General features: G+C 36.9%; 5 protein-coding genes across 10 annotated transcripts; 1 reads left to right on the top strand and 4 right to left on the bottom strand.

Moving 5' to 3' along the window:
- Positions 1-92: 92 nt before the first annotated feature.
- Positions 93-7,883, top strand: LOC120253295 (telomere length regulation protein TEL2 homolog). The gene is made up of 13 exons (XM_039261636.1): positions 93-272; positions 399-427; positions 642-744; positions 1,525-1,696; positions 2,281-2,478; positions 3,211-3,371; positions 4,016-4,292; positions 5,066-5,277; positions 5,350-5,448; positions 5,536-6,065; positions 6,147-6,910; positions 6,995-7,193; positions 7,624-7,883. Exons 1-13 carry the CDS (start codon positions 95-97, stop codon positions 7,780-7,782), a joined length of 3,081 nt encoding a protein of 1,026 aa, XP_039117570.1. The 5' UTR covers positions 93-94; the 3' UTR covers positions 7,783-7,883.
- A 3,176-nt stretch (positions 7,884-11,059) lies between these two features.
- On the bottom strand, positions 11,060-12,192 carry LOC120253301 (MYB-like transcription factor ODO1). Its single transcript, XM_039261648.1, has 3 exons — positions 11,825-12,192; positions 11,598-11,727; positions 11,060-11,523 (listed from the first exon to the last, which is right to left on the bottom strand). The coding sequence occupies exons 1-3, from the start codon at positions 11,955-11,957 to the stop codon at positions 11,154-11,156; spliced, it is 633 nt and encodes a 210-aa protein (XP_039117582.1). The 5' UTR covers positions 11,958-12,192; the 3' UTR covers positions 11,060-11,153.
- A 176-nt stretch (positions 12,193-12,368) lies between these two features.
- LOC120253300 (protein HHL1, chloroplastic) lies at positions 12,369-14,675 on the bottom strand. Of its 2 annotated transcripts, XM_039261646.1 has the most exons (6): positions 14,344-14,673; positions 14,067-14,204; positions 13,829-13,915; positions 13,671-13,718; positions 12,849-12,991; positions 12,369-12,585 (listed from the first exon to the last, which is right to left on the bottom strand). In XM_039261646.1, the coding sequence occupies exons 1-6, from the start codon at positions 14,626-14,628 to the stop codon at positions 12,573-12,575; spliced, it is 714 nt and encodes a 237-aa protein (XP_039117580.1). In that variant the 5' UTR covers positions 14,629-14,673; the 3' UTR covers positions 12,369-12,572. The 2 variants fall into 2 exon arrangements, with proteins under 2 accessions (XP_039117580.1, XP_039117581.1); XM_039261647.1 differs by lacking the exon at positions 14,067-14,204 and having other exon boundaries at positions 14,344-14,675.
- A 454-nt stretch (positions 14,676-15,129) lies between these two features.
- On the bottom strand, positions 15,130-16,803 carry LOC120253286 (GRAS family protein RAD1-like). The gene has a single exon (XM_039261605.1). The coding sequence runs from the start codon at positions 16,801-16,803 to the stop codon at positions 15,334-15,336; it is 1,470 nt and encodes a 489-aa protein (XP_039117539.1). The 3' UTR covers positions 15,130-15,333.
- Positions 16,609-21,205, bottom strand: LOC120253299 (serine/threonine protein phosphatase 2A 57 kDa regulatory subunit B' theta isoform-like). 5 transcript variants are annotated; one of them, XR_005534233.1, is made up of 4 exons: positions 20,946-21,205; positions 18,795-20,327; positions 17,942-18,493; positions 16,609-16,693 (listed from the first exon to the last, which is right to left on the bottom strand). XR_005534233.1 is itself a non-coding variant. In XM_039261644.1 (3 exons), the coding sequence occupies exons 2-3, from the start codon at positions 20,001-20,003 to the stop codon at positions 18,155-18,157; spliced, it is 1,548 nt and encodes a 515-aa protein (XP_039117578.1). In that variant the 5' UTR covers positions 20,004-20,349; positions 20,946-21,205; the 3' UTR covers positions 17,869-18,154. The 5 variants fall into 5 exon arrangements, 4 of the variants coding, with proteins under 4 accessions (XP_039117578.1, XP_039117576.1, XP_039117579.1 ...); XM_039261644.1 differs by lacking the exon at positions 16,609-16,693 and having other exon boundaries at positions 17,869-18,493; positions 18,795-20,349; XM_039261642.1 differs by lacking the exon at positions 16,609-16,693 and having other exon boundaries at positions 17,869-18,493.
- Between the last annotated feature and the right edge of the window lie 872 nt (positions 21,206-22,077).

The raw sequence follows: 22,077 nt of genomic DNA, 5'->3' as shown, positions 1-22,077 counted from the left end.
TTTTTTATATATCCCTAGAAAAGTAATCATATAATTATATATTTATGCTCTCTCTAGAAGAAGTTCGCGCTTGCGCTGCTCTGAAGACGTAGCCATGGAGAAAGACAGCAGCGCCCAGAGAAGCAGAAGAAGAGAGCTCGAAACCCTAGTTCTCCAAAGGGTCCAAGAGGTCTCCTCTGCGATCGCCGCTTCCAAGCACGTCGATGAAGTTATCCTCGCCCTCAACTCCCTCGCCCTCCTCCTCTTCCCCATTGATGTCTCCCTTGTCTCCGGTTCGTATTCTTCTCTTTTGATCTTGTTTTCCAATTGATTTTAAAGTTATGGATTTTTCCTTCTCGTAATTGAATTGGATGAATGTGCTTGTGAATGCTCAGCTGTTCATTCTGATGGTTTTGCAGGTTGTCTCGATGTGCGCTACCGAAGTCATGTATGTTTTTAGTTCAAACTATGAATTATTTTTCCTTTTAATTCAATGGTATTTCCTTCTGTTTTCTTGGTAGATTGATTTTTGGTACAACCTTCGCCAAAAATTGCATGTTTTCTTAATGTGATTTTGATCGCTGCTATTTGATTTTTCGTGCTTGAATTATGTTTTGGTATTCATTTTAAGAAGAAAACACTTTCATGAAATCTTTTTGCAGGTATTTGATACTAAAGTTCCCACTGATGCTGAAAGGGATGAGTATTGGCATGTTTTCTACTATGGAGCAGCATTTCCGACAACATCTAGGATATTGCTCTACAGTAAGCATATGCTGATACAATTACTAATGTGGACTTTAGTTACTCATGGAGTTCATCTTCCTAATTGAATTTGGTTTCAATTTATTGATTTTTTCTGCAACTTCATTTACTTTTCAAAAGAGTTTCTGTAGAACTTATAGTCATCCTTATGCCAGCTGACCGTCTCCTATAGGTATCTTGCTTGGTTTGCATCAGACCTATCATCACTTGTGTTGATGCAAGTCTTTTCAAGAACTACTCTCCTTGTTTCTCTTGAAAGGTTAAAAGCGCACCTTGCTTAGTTTTAAGGTTGTTAGTTGGCAACCTAAATGTCATGGATTGAAGCCAAGGAAATAGGATCTTGTTTGCTTCAACATAGGCACATAACTGAACTATTTTAGCAGAGAAGGCTCAATGCATTCTAGTTTACTTTGAAGTGTTAATATAATTCCAATGATTCAGAATGTGTTGGCATATGACCAATCATAGATTGAGAAGAAGATAACACCTATTCGTACTCTAAGATACCTAGTATCTCTTGCAAATAAGCAAAAGATTGCAATTTATGCTACAAAAAGAGAGCTTAATCTCGTCACTATCATATTCAATGGCCAGTACTAATCAGGCAGGTCAATTTTGTTGCCAAGCTACTAGTTTTAGTATCTAGCTGCTGGCTTGTAAGTTTTGAAAAGCTTGAACAATGGGTTGTGTTTACATGGTATGCTATTTTGTCTATATGTCAACTAGTTTGAGAGCCTTTCTGACTAATTGAACATTCCGTTTGATTAATCTTGTTTGCAGATGTTGCATCAATTTGGCTAGCTCAGTTTCCAGTCTCAGCACAGAAGCTTGTATTTGATTCGTTTTTTATTAAAGGACCTCCAGATGAAATCCTGCAGGCTCTAGTTCCTGGTTTGACGCGAAATGGAACTAATGATGCTGACCATAATGCTGTATGTGCAAATATTGAAAGGTTGTAGGCTCCCATGTTGTGATATTTATTGATTTTCAGTTTTAGCATAACATAACTTTATGTATACTAGTTAGGGTGCCATGGATGTTTTACTTAACTTTTGTGGGCAAGTCTTGCAAATTTATATGCACGCATATTTATGCCTAAAGCATTTGCTTTTTGTCACAACTTCACCATAATAGGATCTGTTTTATAAGTTTGTATGCTTGTGTCCTTATGGGTGTATGAGATAAGTTGTAGATTTCCACTTGGCATCCTTCACACCTTTCCTTGCCTCTTCCCATTTGAAATTGTGCCTTCTTAATGCTTTCATTATCATTCTTTGTTTATTTATTAATTTTTTTTTTTTATTACTGGCCCTCTTCTCCACCAATCACTTTCTTGACAATTTCTCTTTTGACAACCATTCTCCTTTTGCGGAGGTCGTTTACCCATATTTTTCATAATTGTGTACTTCTGTTTTCTCCATGCAAGCATGTTTATGGTAGTCCATGCGTTGACTTCTACATCTGTCTTACTTGTTTATATAGCTCATAGCATCTTTCATCAAACAATAATTTTTTGGTTCATCAAACTTATGTCAGGTTATTGGTATTGTGCTTGCTTGAAAATAAAGGAGTTCAGGATATGGTCACGTCAGTTTTAGTGGCAAATAACAGTGGTGAAGATGTTCTTCAACTCATTAAACCAAGAGATTTGACATTCATATCCATGCTGGCACAAACGCTTGCATCCATACCTGACAAAGCAAGAGTGAAGGCTTCGTCTGTGTTGTCATCACAGTATCCTTTAAGCTTTAATTAAGAGATTGATTTGAAATGTAACATGAATAATATTAAAAGATGGCTTAATCATTGCCTGAAAGGTGACTTCATATACATTAAGTGAAGTTTCCATTTGCTTGACTATCATTTTCTTGTGTATATTCATTAAATTTCATATGACAGAAGTAACTTGACCTAGTTTTAGGTGATGGATATCTCACACACACAAGTGAAAATTGGATATTCTGGTTATTCGCCTTGTGCACTTGCTTATTTCATTTAGTGGCCATATGTTCTTGTTGGATATCATATGTCACGTGTGAAAAATTTGACATATTTTAAGTTTTACTATGGTTTTTTATGTTATGTCATCCTCTCATCTCTCTCTGTGAATTTCAAGCATCTTGAAGTCTGAACAAATCTTATTATTTAACTGTAGATAACCTACTAATGATATCAAGTGTGGAAAATTGAACTTTAGGTATTATCTTACATCATTATATATGGAAGTACATAATTGGCCTACCTTTCTCCAATTATCTTGTTGTTATATTAAATGCTGTTTAGTAGGAATGATACTTTAAATTGCATGAGGAACATATAAGATTGAATTTGGTACTTCATATGGTGTCTTCAAGATTGAATTTGGACACTCTTTTTACATGGAAGGATGTGTCCCACTCTAACTGTGTTCATGTTTCTTGCTTCATTTTTTCCTGAAATTGTGTTTTACTTTGACTATTTAATAAGCAAATTCTTCCAGCAAGTAGTCATACAACTTATGGATGGAGCTGCAGAAAGAGCTATAAATTTTCCTCATAGAGCAGATGGCTTAGATGAACCTACTACTGATTCAGCATTTTTGTTTGTTGGTGAAACCTTTTCACGAATTTGCCGACGTGGATCTACAGGTACCAGAAGATTTGTTAAGAATTACTTGATGGAAAATGATCCTGATGTTTAAGTTGGTTTCTTCCTTATTTTTCATTAATTAGTAGGACAGTGGCTGATGAGCATGTATCTGCAGGTATAGATTAGAGCAACTTGGGTGATGTTCATCCTGCTAAACTTTGAAAACTAGCATCAGACCCTTGATTTGTTGGTTAAAAAACTATCATTTGATGGAAAAATGTGAAGTTGGATGGCTCCAGAGTGTCTGGAAAAAGTGGCCTTCCTTAAGTGTTCTAGAATTCTTATTGTTTGTTATTCATGGCTATTATGGCTGATATTCTGTTTTTCCTCTGAATTCCTTAATTTAGTTCCCAGTTTGTCAACTTGTGTCTTTCTCCGTTTAATTACTACTGGAGATTAAGGTTCTTTTCTCTTTTGGGCTTTTGGGATTGGTATTAGGTAACAGGGGAAGTGACTGTTAAACCATTCACATATATGTTTTAGGTAATTTAGGAGATGTTCATTTAGGACGCATTTTTGACTTAAAAACTTTGGTGCAAATTTTGAAAGGCTGCTGGATACTGTTGAAACTTGCAGCTTTTAGGGTTTCCGTAAAGCACATCATTCATAAAAGGATTTTTTTTTTTTTTATATTGTTTCTCAGATATCCTGGTGGCTGAATTGATACCTAGGCTTCTTAAACATGCTCAGCAGTGCTCATTGTTGGATGGTGACTTCACTGCTCTTGACTTGGTTCACTCACAACCAGAAACGCTTTTCTGGTTGAAGATAATGGAAACAATCAGAGATCAATATACTGTGGAGAGATTATCTGATAGCTTACTACATCAGCTATCTCGGCGAAATACAAGTGACAGAGAAGCTTTCTTGACTCTTTGGTTGTTGTTCAGTCAGTTGTTTAAACATCACATTGGCATGAGGTGAGATAGCACTTTGCATTATACTTTTTAAATAAACTATTTGTCCATTATCCACGACTGCTAAATCTTTTCTGAATTATCAACCCTAGCATAGCATTTTTTTTTTGTTCATGCTTCAAGGAGTTGAATAGACATCCTTACGTCTATTAATATTTTACTTTTTCATATATATTAGTAATTTAAAAACTCCAATGAGGCCTTGATGAATACCTATGCATTAGTCAATTTTGTTGTGGCCGAACTTGCTTACATAATCAAATAGTAACTTACTTGCTCATGGATGCTTTTCTCATAAGGAATTAATAGCAGCTGAACTTTGAGGATGGATTTTCTGATAATTAATCATGTTATAATGAGGTGTGCATTCTGCACCTGGTTGGGTGGTGGTCTGACTACTAATTGTACCTGCAATTTTGCTTTTATTTTATTTTATTTTATTTTTTGTACACTGGACGTAAGTTTAATCTCAACATCCTGTGAATTTGTGATGAAATCTGCTTTATATGCATTATATAAGTGCCAGGACCCTATTGTAGCGTTACATAAATTGCAATTGGATGATGTATCTCAGTTGATACCACCTGGGTGCATAACGAGTTTATTTGAAGACCTTGTCCATATGTGTAGTGGCCAAGAAATGAGATGGTTGTTTTCTCAGGTTTTGTACTGTATTGAGAAAGAGTGAAATGGATTAAGGGGCAATACATTTTTCATCTCTTCCTTTGCTGTATGTCTCTAGTTTTTTCTTTAATATGGCCGCATATGTTTTTCAGGAGCATGTTCATTGACAAATTTCTGTTCGCGAAAGTATTTCCTATTTGTTGCCTGAGATGGATTCTTCAGATTTCTGTTTTCAATAGCTCGCCTTATGCTGATGTACATATGGATCAGAAGAGGGAAGGCTTCTTAGATATAGTGCACCGTCTGGCAAGCACTTGGTCTAGACGTGAATTTACTCAATCTGTTGCCATAGAGCAGCAAGCTTGTATCCTTTCTTGGTATAAATTGATGCTGCATTATATTTTTTAATGTTTATAGTTCCTTAAGTGAAACACAGATATTACAGCAGCTCTTGGTTTATGTTTGGAGAGAATGACTAAGCGTGAACTAGAATCAACGAAGGATGTACTACATTCGATCCTCCAAGGAGTCAGCTGTAGTTTTCCATCTCTTAAGTTTGTCTTATCATGATGATGCTTCTATAGTCTTGTTTCATTTCTGAACTATTAGTCCTCTTTGACAGGTAGACTAGAGAGCCCTATTCATTTAGTTCGGAAAATGGCTAGTTCTATTGCTCTGGTGTTCTCTAAGGTTGTTGATCCAAAAAATCCCTTATATCTTGATGATGAGCATTCTGAGACTGTTGATTGGGAATTCGGCCTTATCCCCCTAAGAAATGAGGTTGGGACACCTTTTCCTGCAAATAGAGGTGACAAGAATGAATCAAAATCTTCTTCCTCTAGAAAAAAGAGACACAACGGCCACGCTAAGGGGAAGAATGTGATCGGTGATTTTGTCCGAGATGATAGCAATTTTTCAAGGTTCAGTGATCCTGATAAAGTCATTGATCCAGCCTTGATCAACAGTGGAACCCTTTATAATAATGGAGATGATGAAGAAGAAGATGATGATGACAGCAAGAATTCTGAAGCTTCAAGTGACTCATCATTGCAGCCATATGATTTAACTGATGATGATTCAGATCTGCAGAGAAAAATCTCACAGATCGGTGAAATTTGTGCAGCATTAAGGAAGCCTGATGACGCAGATGGTGTAAGTTCTTATTTTCATCTTCATCTTCTCTGTATCTGTTATAACTCTCACCATGCTTATTCTTGTTGTTATACATTACAGGTGGAAAGAGCACTCAGTGCTGCTGAAAGGCTTGTCAGAGCATCACCTGATGAACTCCGTCATAGTGCAGGTGATCTTGTTAGAGCATTAGTGCATGTGCGTTGCTCTGATATTGCAATTGAAGGAGAGGAAGATTCTGCTGAAGACAAGAGACAAAAAGCACTAGTTGCTTTGCTTGTCACAAGCCCATTTGAATCTTTGGATGCTGTGACCAAATTGCTTTATTCACCAAATGTGGATGTCAGTCAGCGTATTCTGATAATTGATGTCATGACTGATGCAGCGCTAGAGCTTGCTGATTCTAAAATCATGAGCGTGGAGCATCATCGAAGGAATTTGATTTCTACTGTTTCTGGGACTCAGCCATGGTTTATTCCTAATAGTAAAGGGCCTAGTGGCGCTGGCCCTTGGAAGGAGATCTTAGAAACTGGAACTTCACTAAATTGGTCACACCGTTATGAGCGAGAACTCCCTTCTAGACCTGGCCAACTGAAGATGGGAAAATCTCGTAGATGGAGTATCCGGACAGCAAAGGATAACATACAGGAATGGTCAAAAAATAAATTTCCTTTGTATGCAGCCGCCTTTATGTTCCCTGCAATGCAAGAATTTGACAAAGTTAGGCACGGCGTGGATTTACTCAATAGGGACTTCATTGTTCTAGGAAAATTGATTTACATGCTTGGTGTTTGTATGAAATGCGTGGCTATGCATCCGGAAGCATCAGCACTGGCCCCTTCTCTTCTTGATATGTTAAGAAGAAGGTACTCCAAATCTTAATATGATTTTGTTTTAAACCATTTCATTAATGCACTCTTTATATTCACATAATCAATTCTGTCTCTCAGGGAAATCTCACACCATGCGGAGGCATTTGTTAGAAGATCGGTTATCTTCACAGCTTCATGCATAGTAGCAGCTCTACATCCATCATTTGTAGCGTCTGCATTGATCGAAGGAAATGATGAAATTTCAAATGGACTTGAGTGGATTCGCACATTAGCCCTTCATGTTGCTGAACGTGATCCTGACACGGAGTGCTCAACTGTAAGTTCTTCCTCTTTGTGCATGTCTTTTTTGTTTGAATAATGTTTCAGAAATAGGGTATATTGTGGCTATAATTCATCCCCTGAGTACTTATTAGGAAATTTTCCTGAAAACCAAGTGATCTACTTAGCTTTTAATATTCGTCAACTCTTATATATGATTTCACTTCTGAATTCGCACTTTCTACTTCCGAAGATGTGTTTTTCCAGAATATAATGCCTTAATAAATTTTGCTTCCTGTCAACCAAGAATACAAACATCCTTTTCGTTATGATTTCACTTAGGAATTCACACTTTCCACTTCGAAGATGTGCATTCCATGAATGCCCTAATAAATCTTGTTGTCTGTCAATCAAGAATACAGATATGTTTTTCGTATATATTTCGGTACAATTTTAACCTTCTTTTCGTTTTTTGCCGACATTTGTAGATGGCCATGAAGTGTCTCCAACTCCATGCCGAGATGGCTTTACAGACATCCAGATCACTAGAATCTGCAGACTGTTTCAGAACAAAAGCCAGTGCATTATTGCCTTCAAAAACCAATGACATTATCATCCCAAGCTCTAGTATGAAACTCCAACTCTAATAAATAGTAAATACTTAGATATTAATTATTTTTTAATGTTATTATTTTAAATTCTTATAAATATTCCAAGTGGAACTAATATAATTAAAATGCATAGACTTTATAATTGTTAGCCGTGCTTTCACGCCAACTTTTTTGTGTTTTTTTGTCTGTTAGTGCATGTCTTCATGTCTGCAAACACATTGAACGGCACAAAGACAGGGCCAGTAAGATTTCATGCATGTTCTCACGTTGGCCTCTCAAACTGGAAACTCTGGATCTTCTGGCCCTTCACCAGATGGAGTTGTTTGTTTTAAAATAATAAGGGAAAATTACTGTTTACCCTCGATAATTTCAAAACTTCCCAAATGTACTGCGAGTTTTGCATCACTCGAACAACCCTTCCTTTATTGTTTTCACTTCCTTTTTACCCCTGCAGTTATGAAATTCCATCATCGCTTTTAAACCTTTTTGATACATTTTTTTCATTCTTTTCAGATTCCTTTTGCATGTACTCATTTCTTAAAGCAGAGATCTCATTTTTTTAAACAGTAGAACTCATTTCTTAAAATGTAGAGTTCATTTCTTAAATGTAAACCCTCATTTCTTAAAGCAGAAAACTCATTTCTTAAACGAAACATCATTTTTTTAAACATAAAACTCATTTTTTTAAACAAAAACATTAATATTTAAACAGGAAAAACAAATATTTACACGATAAATTAATCCTGGATATAAAAACCAATTAATCTTGGTCACTCGTACATATTTAAATAGAAACAACGATATTTAAGCACTTTTTTAAACGTAAACGCAATATATTAAACGAAACATCAATAGTTAAACAAAGACAAACAAGCATATAAACAGAGAACTCATTTCTTAAAAGCGAGAGCTTATTTTTTTAAACAAAGACCTCATTTTTAAACAGAAACCCTCATTGAGTAGGGGACATTGAGTATCTCATCGTCACCGATCTCGCGTGAACGCTGAGGCTCGAGCTCCGGATCTAGCGAGCGATCTCGAAGCGTGGCATGCTCGTGTGGGGTCTTAAAGGAGAAATCATTATTGGCGTTGGCGATCCGATTGAGCGACGTTCCTCGGCGGTCGGAGTGGTGAGGTCTTCGGTGGCGACGTCGGATAAGACGAGTCGAACTTGAACGGAACCATTCTCGATCGCGAGACCGCAACATGGATAGCAATAAGGTTAGGGTTAGGAATCATTCGGGGTTTGGATCCATGGTGCCTAAGTCGGTGGCGGGAACGGAGGGAGGAAGCGGTGCTCGGGATGAGGGGTTCGATCTCGCCCGTCTTCGCCTTCATCTTCATCGCCTTCCCCGTCGTCGACCTCATCTCTTTCATCTTCTTCGTCATCGACCTCGGGGAAGACCGCATGCTCCCTCGTCGTCGAGCTGAAGGCATCGAAAGGTTGCACTCGTACATATTTAAATAGAAACAACGATATTTAAGCACTTTTTTTAAACGTAAACGCAATATATTAAACGTAAAACATCGATAGTTAAACAAAGACAAACAAGCATATAAACAGAGAACTCATTTCTTAAACAGAGAGCATATTTTTTAAACGGAGACCTCATTGAATAGGGACATCGAGTATCTCATCGTCGCTGATCTCGCGAACGCTGAGGCCGAGCTCCGGATCCGGGCGAGCGATCTCGGCTGGCCCCTGCTCGTGTGGGGTCTTAAAGGAGAAAATCTTTATCGGCGTTGGCGATCCGGTTGGCGACGTTCCCTCGGCGGTCGGAGTGGTGAGGTCTTCGTGGCGACGCTCGGATAAGACGGGTCGAACTTGAACTGGAACCATTCTCGATCGCGGAGACCGCAACATGGATAGCAATAGGGTTAGGGTTAGGGATCATTCCGGGGTTTGGATCCATGGTGCCTAAGTTGGTGACGAGGAACGGAGGGAGGAAGCTGGCCACGATGAGGGGTTCGATCTCGCCGTCTTCGTCTTCGTCTTCATCGCCTTCCCCGCCATCGACCTCATCTCTTTCATCTTCTTCGTCGCTGACCTCGGGGAAGACCGCATGCTCCTCGTCGTCGAGCGAAGGCATCGAAGGTCTGACCTTTTTCTCTCGAACATGAAATCCCATTTTTCATGCTAACGTGACTATGATTGTGAGCCGCATGCTTTGTCTCACCTGCCCGATCCAACTCGCAATAAAGAGATTTTGGGGGTGATAAATACACCACAAAAACTCATTTCTTAAACGAGACCTCATTTTTTTAAACAAAACCCTCATTTCTTAAACAGAAAACTCATTTCTTAAACGTAGACCTCATTTTTTTAAACAGAAACCTCTTTTCTTAAACAGAAAACTCATTTCTTAAAAAGAAAACTCAATTTTTTAAACAAAAAATTCATTTTTTTAAATAGAAAACTCATTTTTTTAAACAGGGAAACTCATTTTTAAAACGTAACCTCATACCTCATATTTTTAAATAGAAACTCATCTGTACTCAAGGGCATTATAGTCAAACCCCATCACACTTGCTATAACTTCCAACGCATGAGGACAATTTCAGTCCAAAAAAATTCCAAATTAACTCTATCAATCACTATTAGATGTTTGGGGGTTTAAAAAAATCATTGTATTCAAAAGGAAGGGGTTTTTGAGGAGTCACGAAAACTAGCAGGGTGTTTTTAGCGATATCAGAACTTACGAGTGTTTTTAGCGATTTACAAATAATAATAATAATAATAATAATAATAATAATAATAATAATAATAATAATAATAAAGAACAAAAGAAAAGTCAGCTTTAGCGCGTTGCGTTACTTGCGTATGAGTTCTGGATAGAGTAGGTCAACTCATGCAAATTTATTTATTAAAAAAAAAATTGAGTTGTGCACATTTATACCACTGCAAAATCCAAAATTACATTTCTTTTATATATATATATATAAATTTATAATATCTAGAATCATTTAATAGTGAATAAAAAAATTAGTGAAGTATTTTTTTTTTTAATGATTTTTATGTGTGTTTTTCATATATAGTTTCCGCTTAAATAAATGATGTGAGTTTTTTTATAAAACTCTCAGTGTTTCATACCATTATGTAAGTCAACGAACAAATATATACTAGATTATAATTATTTATTAATAAATGAATATTTTAAAAAAAAATATTCGTTTGAAGACGGTGAAAAAGAGTACCATAAAATAATTTAATGTTTAAGAAAAATGAGCAATGGTTAACTATGAGAAGGGATATATATTCATAAATCTCAAACTTTCAATGCCATACAAGAAAAGAGAGAACTTTATGAATGTATGTGGAATATATGTTTAAAAAAAAATTCAAAAAATAAATTGAATTACAATGTTATAAAAGACAAATTGATCTACATTTGATAAACAATAAACTCTCATGGGTAAGTCCCAAATGAAAAAATATCCTCAAGATGAAAGAATGCTTCTTCCCATGAAGAAACACTATCAAAAGGATCAACCCAAGCAAAACTAGAACCCTCAGTGTCATCCACTGAAATGGATGTACTGCAACTGCTTGAATGGTTTGTAACTTGAGCTTTCATCTCTAAACCATCAACCGAATTTTTCGTATTTAGATTTGAGCTCTTTTCTTGAACTGCATCATCTGCTCTGGGTTCTGCAATAGGATTATGTGTCACTGGATCCAATCCAAGAAGTTTCAGTTTCTTTTTTATTCTTGTATTCCAATGGTTCTTGATTTCATTATCTGTTCGGCCGGGAAAATACGAAGCAATTTTTGACCACCTGAAACATGAGAAACATTTAACTTACGAAGGATTTAGTGTTTGCTGATAAGTTTTTCATGTCGAAGGAGATACCTGTTACCGAGGCGAGCATGGAGTTCAATGATCTGATCCTCTTCGGCTTCAGATATATCCCCTCGCTTAAGATCAGGACGGAGATAATTCGTCCATCTTAGTCTGCAACTCTTCCCACATCTCTTCAAACCTTAATATTCAAACACAAGTTAATATATATATACACACAAGTTAGAACACGAACAAAGTCCAAAACAATAAATTTGCATGCATGAGATAGGAGAGACCAGCAAGCTTTGGAACTAATCGCCAGCATTGAATGCCATTGTTGAGGATGAAGCTGACGAGCTTCTGATCTTCGTCAACCGTCCATGGACCTCTCTTCAACCCTATCTTATCACAGCATGGTTGTCTTCCCATTCTAAGAAACTCACTCTCCAAACAAGCAAACAAACAAAGTATAACAGAGTAGAAGAAGCTAGCATTTGAAAGACTATTTATAGAAGAATGCCATGATGTGAATCAATGCAGTATAGATGCTGCCAGATCATGGCTTGTTTAAGATAATGAAATGTATGTTTGAGGGCCACATGATTGCTATGAAGTCAGTCAAGATATAGTTTTTTTTTAAAAAAAAAAAAAAATTGAGACAGGAAACTCTCTCCATGAATAGGCCGCGTTCAATATGAACTCCTTGAACATGGACATTTCTGCACCTGTTTTCTGATTGTTATTTCAATAGTCAGAGATAGAGATGCTTGACCATCATTTAAGCCATATATATATATATATATATATATATCACACCAAAATTTTCGGAGCATATGATCATCAGAAATTACTCGGGCAAAATGAAATAGGAAAAGTAATATTCAAAAATTACATATATGAGCAAGAAGAAACGGATTACAACAAGCTTACATTGTTGGATTGATCATTCATATGGACAGGTTTGCAGGGCTTAACATTACTAATGATATTATCATTTCAGGCCCTCTGATCAAATCCATGGTTGATGAGGCTTTGCTTCTAGCTCTAGCTCTCGACCCTACAAAAGGAATGACCTATCTAGATCAGCAAAGCTAGATGAAATTATAATGTAGGTGCCTCGGAAGATATTGCCACTTATCCATATGAAGTTATAACTGAGGCCATGATTACCATTGGAATACTCAGCTTAATGGTTGGTTAAAGTTATGATAGTTATCACCATATGTTTATGAGAAATATTTTGTGCAAAGAAAGGCAGAAGATCGATTTTGGTTTACTGAAAGAGGGCGGATGAATCTGAATGTGATTCTCAAAACTTACTGCGATTCAGACTCTGGTTCACTGCTAGACACCGCCGACAAGGAAGTAAGTTTCCCAAATGATTCTTTTGCACCACTTGTCGCTTCACCAAAGAAGTCCTTCACTTTATCAATGACAGTTTTAAGCTCCTCTTGTGGAGGTAGCTGAAACAAAGTTAAAATGTTATGACAAGCTTAAAAAAAATATGATCAGGTGTTTCAAGAAATTAGAGCCAAGGAAAATCAATATTTCATCTAGAAACCTGAAGAAGACTGGTTTCATTGGTTCTAGCCATAGACAAGTTAAATGTGCAAAGTTACATTGGACACTTCAATATCTGAATTGCCCATGGTAACGACATGCATAAACCGATTGCCTTAGTCCTCTCTGAAACCTTTATACAAATTTGATTCCTAATGAAATCCTTTGCCTATCCATATTCAGTCTCTGTTAAGCTACAGCCCAATGAATTGCATATTTGCCACTATAAAAATCAAATAATATAACAGCTAAGTCCCTGAAATCATGATAAATAAGAAGGATGGAGAATTGCAGACGAAGCGATGTGAACATTGTGAAGTGCTTACAATTAAATAAACCAGGTTGCTCTCTTTTCTGGTCACTTTAGGGACTCTCATGAATCATAAAAATTCCCAATAAATAAATGACAGCAGTATCATGGATAGAAATTATAAACTAACAAATTTGAATATCTAAATACAAGCTGACAAAACCATGAACAATGGCTGCCTGGAAAGTAAAAGAAAGCAAGAAAACCACTGACTCTTAAACATATACAACATAAGAACTAAGACTAAAAAATTAAATGACAGGGAAACATACTTCAATAACATCAGATGTAGAAAGTGCAGCTCTCACGTTGCCATTTACCTACATACATTTGAGGAAAGGAATTAATTAAAATTGCAGATAAATTTTAACACCCTTCGTGAGAGAACTCAAGAACACCAGAACCACTAGTTATATACACTGCTGCTTACCACAAGCTTATATCCATATCTAAATGAAGGAGCTGTCCGCAACACACGAAATTGCTTAAATGCTGTCTTCTGTATATCCTTCTCATCCTGATTGAATGCAGTACACAATATCATAAAATCAGAGCCAAACAGAGAAGAAATTCAAGTAAACAAACCAAGACTTAAAAAAAAATAAAATAAATCATTTTGATAAATTCCCACACACAATCAATCATGAAAGGCCATAGTAAAACATTACTTTGTAAATAACAGCTGCAAGATTTCTGGCAATGGTGTCTTTATAAAGATACTTGCCAAGAAAATTATCTTTAGCAGCAACCATGATTTTTGCCGTTGTACCACCAGTTACCAGAGTTAGTGGGTACCAAAGATACACCTGAAGATCAATATATATATATATATATATATATAGATATATATATATAAAAGATTCATCTTTCTCTCTCACACAGATGACAGTAACTGAAATCAAACAAAAGAATAATTTTGGAGATAGAGAAGAGAAGGGAAAGTACGTTGGAGCTGCGGATAAAGATGACGAACTTGGGATTGCCGTCATCCTCGATCTTAGGGAGAGGAGGGGGAGGAGGGCGCTGGAACTGGCGACCCATCATGCCCTTCTTTCCCTTGGCTTCTACTACCAGTGCCCTGCCTGGCTTCTCACCACCATTCCTTGAGCTACTGCTGCTGCTGCTCCTGGAGCGAGTTGGGAGTGGAGATCCCCGCAAGAAGGCATCTTCCTGGAGTCTCGCCGAGAGAGGGATGCGAACTAGAGCGCGCACAGCCATCCCCACCTCCATGGCTACTCTCTCTCTCTCTCTCTCTTTCTCTTATCCAAAACTGAGAGTTTTGGCTCAGAGTTTGTTTGGTGACTTGGGATTCAAATGGGCCCCACTCTTATGGGCTTATTTCTGGTGGGCCCATTAAGCTTTTGTGGTTCTGGGCTTCTGGCTGGCTCTGCTGGTTTAGCATCCACCACCGTTTCAAACTTTGCGGAAAACACCCTTGGTTTTAAGAAACTACAAATGGGTCCCTGGACTGTTATTGCAAATATTTTGAATAACACCCTGTCTTTTTTGAAATCACAAATAGATACTCCATGACAAATTTTTATAAAATAGCCTTTATTTTATGGAATTACAAATTAGTTCCTGGACTACACTCTTTTTCCACATTTTTCAAATAACACACCGTATTTTATTAAAATCATAAACACCTCCTTTACCATAAAATTTACAACATAAAACAAAGTTCATTAAAAAAAAAAAATTTAAAAAACCACTCAAATACTCATACTTATTTATTATTTATTTATTTGATAATATAGATAAATAATACAAACACACATTTTTTTTATTATTAATAAGTAATCAAACTGTTTGACTTTATACATTAAAGTCAAACACCTTAAAACTGAAAACAAAAGCAAAGCAAGCAGCTCTTATTCCCTCACAGTTCACACAGTCTTTCCATGCAAATCAACAACATAATAAGTAATTAATCTCTTAACACTTCCAACAAGAAGCAGCAATAACAGGCTTAGACTTCCAACCAAGCACCAAACAACCCTTCTCTTCACCAACAGTAAACCCCTCACAACTCACCACCTTCACCAACCACTCCTTCACCTCCGAGACAACCTTCACCGGCGCCGGCTGAAACCCAGCTCTACTCATCCTCCTCCTCCACTGATCCACTCTCTCATGTCTCTCCACTCTCCCTCCCCCTTCACAACTCACTATATTCTTTATCTCCTCTCCAAAGTAAAACTGCTCCATCTTCGCTCTCTTTGTGTCATACTTTGGCATCATCACATCAAGCGAGTCAAATATCGCTGAGTAATAATGCAATGCCTCCATAAACCTCCCAAGAAAAAATGGCCCATTGTGACTTGAATCCTGTTCAACAAGCACTAACACTCTTGGTGCTAACTCATGTATCATTTGAAGCACTGTGTTTAGTGCTCCACGGCTTTCTTTCACAACACAGTGCAGTTGTAGTATGCTATTCACTGCCAAAACCTCTCCTTCTCTGATGTTAATTTGTTCTGGTTTTAAGTTTTCTAAGTTGGTAGCAATAACAGAGAATTCAAGGTTAATATTAAGTGTATGAGCATAAGACTCAAGCTCGGTTCCGATGATGATCAGCCGGTCGGTGTTCGACCCGACTGCGGTGATGCGCACACGGCGAAGGGCCGGTGAACGTGACGCGAGGCTTTGCAAAAGCTTACGCCATTGATGACCATGAGCCAAGCCCAAAGTCATGCCAAGGTCCACAATGTGAACCAAACTCTCTCCCTCAAAGGCTTCCAAAATGGCCGAGTTCGCCACGAAGTGACCGAACTGGATGTATGGGCATGTGTCGTAAACCAGGCTCAATGCTTCGTCCCACTCGACCGTCGTTGTTGTTGTTGCTGCTGCCGCCGCACGCGAGCCGCACGCACCTATCGGTTGAACCAACATTAAACGATCAACCAAGCCTTGGACGAAACAAGACGCGACACGCTGGAATGAAGTACCGAACACCATCGCTTTCGCGCGTAGCTCGGTTAAGAGTATCGAGGCCTGAGCACGGTCTCGGCACGCCACTGCCTCAGCGCATGAGATCAATTGCTGAACTAATTGCATGCCATTGGTGCCATCACCAGAATCATAATTCTCAATGTTAATTGATGCATCAACAGCTTCAGTTGCCCAGAATCTTTGCTTGTAAGTTCCGATGTGATCTCGAAACCGGAGCTTGCGTGCACCATTAATGGTTGGTTCATTGCGTTGAGCTTCTGCAACTGGAACTTGAACTGGGTTGGATGAGGTTTTGGGTCTCTTGTTGTTGAAGTCCCAAGTGGAGAAAGAGAGGTCCAAGTTACTAGTGGGAAGGAGGGAAAATGGATAAGTGGATAGTTTAAACATGTTAAGGTTGAGAAGATTGGGTTGATCATCTTCATTGTATGATTTGCAGTGAAGGCCAGGATACATTGATCTCTTGCTTTGATCTATATCTCTTTGATCAAGAAGAAGATGCAAAGACCCTCAAAGCATCACTCATTGTATGTATTTATACAGTAATTCAAATGAATATATTCATTGTATTTAAAAGCAACAAAGAGAAAAGATAAAAGGCATAGTACAAGGAACGTTAATAACAAGAGGTTGGATGAATTGATAGCATAGAGCTAGAAAGGTAGCTAAGCTTAAATGGGTTGTTCCCTTGAGTTATGGCACTAAGCAAATAAAGAAACATAGATCAATGGGAAAAGCCATTAATGGGACCACATAAATCACAAGATAATTAACAATGGAAAGATACAATGCTGGCCTAGTGGCCTTAGTTGTTGTCTTATTGTATTGACTCTCTTAGCATCAATCCTTGTCTTCTTAGGCCGTCCAACTCCATTGATCATTAGAGGCTCAAATGGAACTCCAAGATCATTGGGTTTAAGTGTTTGATTAGTGAACTAGCATTGGATTTTGGTTTTTAATTTGTTTGGTATCAGCATGAGGTCATGCAAAGGTGGATTATGGATTTAATAAGTTCAATTATATGGAGTTCACAGTTGACTATGTCATGGCTTATGAAAAGCGGAATTTTGGATATTCTATTACTTGCATTCTATTACTTTCGATCAGTTCGATGATCAATTATATATGTTTTAGACGTTGGACTAGAATTTATAATGTTTGTCGATTTCTGCATTAGATTTTAGATATATATAAGTAACTGTGCATAGATTTGCTTATTTCTTACTTATAATGTTGTATATTGGACAAGTATTAATTTCTAAATAACAATAAACTAAACATAGATTCATTTCAAGCTTTGTCAAGTAAACTAGTATAGAAATTCAGAGAGAAAATTAATTTAAATGCAAAACACTAGTATTCATTTTATTGAATTTCCATCTCCCTACACACTCAACCAATGTTTGGAGTTCATGTTTTAGACTAATGCTTAATAATGAGTACATAATCACATCCATGTTACACACACCATGAAAACAAAACTAATTAAGAAGATAGATAGACAGATTCATAAACAAAAAGTAAAAATAAAAATAAAAGAAATTTTTCGATAAATCTTAGATGGACAATCATGAATGGAAGGGTAAGAACTTACCTGCAAATTTGGAAGGTCACCCTTTCAGAATGTCAACCAAAATTGCTGTAACTGATCACCAGTGTTCCTCTGAATTCTAGCCAGAATTGTTGCGATTAAAGGCCCTTTATATACACGGTCTCCTCTATATACAGTCTACTCTGAAGTCTTCAAGCATTCGATCTCTCAAAGTTATATATATATATAGAGCATATCGAACTAATAAATCTATCATTAATTCTCTAAAGACGACGTTTGGTGAGTTGCAGTGAGAGCTTTTGAAGCTGCAATGTCTTCCAATTGGTTCCACAAGGCTTCACGCTTCGCTTTGATATTGTTCTGTTTGGCTTCATCTTCCTCAAATTTTTGCAAACATTGCTCAAATAGCTCAGGATCGTGATCAGAGAAGAGTTTTCGGATGTTTAATGTTAGGCTCTGAACAGCTTGGCTCCAATGACTCCTTGTATTTCTTTCTAGTGCAGGGAAGATAATTGGCAGTATCACTTTGTGGTTTTGTTTAATCATGTTATCGATATGATCATTGTTCCAGAAAAACAATGCTCTCTCAGCCACCTGCAAGAATTAGTGCAAGTCACAATGCTATTCACAACAATCTTATTGTGAGGAATTTTGCTGAAAAAACAAGTAGATGAATTCAACAGTGATTTCACTTGTTGCATGCATCCACATGTTCAAACAATGTTTCCAAAAAACGAAAAATGCAGAACATTGAATGAAGATAATTATATGAACAAACTTGTTTATGCAGGCAATATATATTGAATTCATAAGATGTTATACACTTGTCACTTCAAACTATGCAGCTACCAGTCAAGGTGAATTAGCATACTAAAAACTTCAGCAAGCTTGTTACCTGAAAGTGAGAACTACTCAAGCAATGGGCTATCCGATGGAAAAGAGGTACCATACACCGCTGAAACTCTGATGGCTGAGTTGCTTCCAAGACTTCCTCCAGCTCTCCTAAGAATAAGACCTCCTTAGAACTATTTGTAATAGGCCAGTACTTCAACAACCCCCTTATAACAGTATCAGCAAGCTTACAGTCCTTCTCAACAAATTGGGTGATGCAATACGATAATTGTTGATGATACGCCGATATACACCTTGGTTTGTGAAGTGGAATCAAAGCTCGAACAAGAAACAACTTGTGTTCTTCTTTGAGTGGCAAAGCAAACCCATTTATTATACTTCCCAAAACCTCCAATAGCTCTGCTATTCCGTTGTGTTTTTCGGTCTCAAAGATAAACCGATAGAAAATGTTGTTGATAGCTTTTCTGATAAATGGCCGATGCACCATAAATTTACCATAGATTCGGTGAAGGATTGTCTTCAAGTATTCTCGTTCTCTCGGATCATCAGACTCAAAGAGATCCAGCAACCTCAGAACAAAAGAATGATCTATATATCTCTTCGCCAACTTAGCATCTGTCTCTGCCGATCCAACAAACCTTAAAAATAACTCATAAACAATCTGTAAATGTGGCCATGCTGGATCCATCAGAGGTTCTTCCTCTTCCAAATCAAGAGCTTCAATAATTTTACCCTCGCGAGGAGCAGGAAGAAAAGGCCTAAACAAGTTGGCAGACACCATTTTGATGATTTCTTGCATGACATACTCAGTGAACTTCCCATTAACCGAAGTCACATAGTCGGCGAGCTCCAACAATGCCTGCCTCTTAGCCTCTTTCTCTTTCAAGCTCTTTGTCTGATCAGTGAAGTCAAACACTTTGCAGCAAAAATTCAACTTTTTGATGAACAAGTTTTGCTTTTCAGAGATTGGAACATCCTTAAAGCTTGGAAGTGCTTCATAAGTAGGGGAAAGCAAATTACCATTGAGCTTTGAATCAATAGTTGGGTATGTTTTGCCCCCATAACAGTATTCTGAATATGAGCCAGGAGTAACAAAATTGTGAGAACTCAAGGGCCTACTGATCGATGACTCCCCACTGCGAGAATTAACAGAAGAATTCGACGATAGAGTAGCAGTGGCAGCACTATCCTCCCGGCTTTCTGCTGATTTCGATGGCTTTCGAGGAAGCCGACCAAATATCTGCTTGATCATATCTTACAATAGACAAATGCAAAACCTTAAGTTTCACAGTTCAGATGCAGGATGATACTTTTTGCCAAACTACGAATCAAGCCCACCAAAATGTGCCATTTTTTCTCATCTAAATCAGATTTGCCTCAATAATCAGTGAGAATTCAATCCTTTCAACCTTTCCTCATCTCAATAGAAATCAAATTGGTCAAAACCCTAGTCATTTGACCACTGAATCAAATTCCAGAACCCAGAAGCCAGAATCCACTATAAACCAACTATTAGCAATGATCAATACCAATCCCTCTCGTTGTTCTCCACTCTCCTAAAGTAATAAGCTTCAAGCTAAGTACAACAACAGCAAAGCCTATCACAGTCATGAAAACCAATCCAGATCACAGAAAGATAAACTTTTTACAAGAAAAGAGGCCAAACACCACAGCATGAGAGATCAAATACACCTAAAAGCTGAGATTTTTCTTCACAAATACAGAGAAAATCAAGATTTGCAAATACTAGCAAATTTTTTTTTAAAAAAAAAATTTCTACTGAATTCTTACCAAGCTCTACGCCATAACAGTCTTAAAAGCCCGTCCAGATAAAATAAATAAATAAATAAATAAGAAAATAAGCGAAAGAAAACAGCATTAGAGAACCAAAATCCATAAAAACTGAGATTTTTCTTCATGAATACAGAGAAAACCAAGACGGATAACTGATAACATAATTTTTTTGAGTTTCTGTTGAGTTTTTACCGTATTCTATGACCATAACAATCTTGAAACCCAATCCAGATGACAAACAGATAAAATTTTGCAAACAGAATAAACCAAACACAACAGTTTGAGAGATCCAGAACACAAAAAAAGCCAAAATTTTTCTTCATGATTTCAAAAACAAAAACCAAGATGAATAACTCCTAACAATTTTAAAAAAAAAAAAAAAATTCTATTGAATTCTCACCAATTTCTATACATATCTTTCTCTGCATCATCTGCTGTTGCATTTGCACTTTGCTTGGTCTGGAGAGAGAGAGAGAGAGAATCTGAAAACTTAAGAGAAAGGGATCATTTTTCATAATTAAATTAATAATTAATAATTAATAATAAAATTTTCTTTCACTCAGGTTTTGATGCCCATTGGACACCAAACATAATACGAAAATATAATTAAATGTCACAATAAATGACAGAGAAAAAAAAAATTGGTGCTTTTCTTTTGCTTTTGAGGAGTTGCTCACTTTCACTGTTGAAAGTCTTAATGGATGAGATTTGAAATGGCAACACTTTAGACAAAATGCTTGGGAGGTAGGGACAGTCTTTTCTCTTAGCCTTTGGATTTGAGTCTTTTGCTTTTTTGTGCTTTAAATTTCCCTTATCTTTGATTTCAATTCATTCTGTCCTTTTCTTCAGTGTCTTTTGCATTCAATTTCTGGTTCCATCCAGTCCATTTCCAATACAAATAATGCTTGACATTAAAAGAAAAAAAAAAAAGGCATTTTATATGGAGTAAAAAGAGGGTTACATATACATTAATGGATAAGAAAATGTTTGGTGGATAATTGCTATCTTAAATAGAGTGAGAACAATGCATTCTTTAATTTTTTTTTTTTTTTTAAAATATGAATAAACCACAGCTTTATTGAAAAAGCAAAGGATACAGTAGAACAGTCCTCTCACCAGAGGTGAGGAATAAAATTAAGTACAACATAACAACAACGTACGAAAAAACGAGGAAAAGCCAAAGATAAAAGCTGAACAGACGAAAAACACTGTTTGAATCATCAGACCTGTCTAGTCAGACAGGTGTAGGGACTATTCATGTGCTACATCTGGATCTTGATCGCCAGAATGAGTGGAAACTCTGGCACTAAGAAAATTGAGGAGCGTTCCTTAATTTGTTTGAATAAATGAATTAATTAATGAATGATGACAAAAGAATTTTTAGTTGTATTTTCTTAAGTGGAAGGTTGAGTCATTGGAGTAGTTTAAGTCTTCTTTTCTTTAAAAAAAAAATCACAAAAAAGTGATTGCATTAGGTGTCTTTGTTTTAATGAGTGAAAACAAGATAAAAGTAGTAGAAACTAAGCAAACTA

The sequence above is a fragment of the Dioscorea cayenensis genome, unplaced genomic scaffold (genome assembly GCF_009730915.1).
Source record: "Dioscorea cayenensis subsp. rotundata cultivar TDr96_F1 unplaced genomic scaffold, TDr96_F1_v2_PseudoChromosome.rev07_lg8_w22 25.fasta BLBR01000032.1, whole genome shotgun sequence".
Taxonomy (NCBI): domain Eukaryota; kingdom Viridiplantae; phylum Streptophyta; class Magnoliopsida; order Dioscoreales; family Dioscoreaceae; genus Dioscorea; species Dioscorea cayenensis.
The sequence above is the reverse complement of the archived record's forward strand: the minus strand, read 5'-3'. Positions and strand labels throughout refer to the sequence as shown.

Bases quoted from the DNA above. Each gene is read 5' to 3' on its own strand.
- LOC120253286 (XM_039261605.1), bottom strand. From the start codon at position 16,803: ATGTATCCTGGCCTTCACTGCAAATCATACAATGAAGATGATCAACCC.
- LOC120253299 (XM_039261644.1), bottom strand. From the start codon at position 20,003: ATGATCAAGCAGATATTTGGTCGGCTTCCTCGAAAGCCATCGAAATCA. The intron at 18,494-18,794 runs GTAACAAGCTTG...TAATTCTTGCAG, and splicing joins TGAGTAGTTCTCACTTTCAG to GTGGCTGAGAGAGCATTGTT.
- LOC120253300 (XM_039261646.1), bottom strand. From the start codon at position 14,628: ATGGAGGTGGGGATGGCTGTGCGCGCTCTAGTTCGCATCCCTCTCTCG. The intron at 13,719-13,828 runs GTAAGCAGCAGT...AAATGTATGTAG, and splicing joins GATATGGATATAAGCTTGTG to GTAAATGGCAACGTGAGAGC. The intron at 12,992-13,670 runs GTATGTTTCCCT...ACTTTGTTTCAG, and splicing joins CTACATCTGATGTTATTGAA to CTACCTCCACAAGAGGAGCT.
- LOC120253301 (XM_039261648.1), bottom strand. From the start codon at position 11,957: ATGGGAAGACAACCATGCTGTGATAAGATAGGGTTGAAGAGAGGTCCA. The intron at 11,728-11,824 runs GTCTCTCCTATC...TTGAATATTAAG, and splicing joins ATTAGTTCCAAAGCTTGCTG to GTTTGAAGAGATGTGGGAAG. The intron at 11,524-11,597 runs GTATCTCCTTCG...CTCATGTTTCAG, and splicing joins CATGCTCGCCTCGGTAACAG to GTGGTCAAAAATTGCTTCGT.
- LOC120253295 (XM_039261636.1), top strand. From the start codon at position 95: ATGGAGAAAGACAGCAGCGCCCAGAGAAGCAGAAGAAGAGAGCTCGAA. The intron at 745-1,524 runs GTAAGCATATGC...TCTTGTTTGCAG, and splicing joins ATCTAGGATATTGCTCTACA to ATGTTGCATCAATTTGGCTA. The intron at 2,479-3,210 runs GTATCCTTTAAG...CTATTTAATAAG, and splicing joins TCGTCTGTGTTGTCATCACA to CAAATTCTTCCAGCAAGTAG.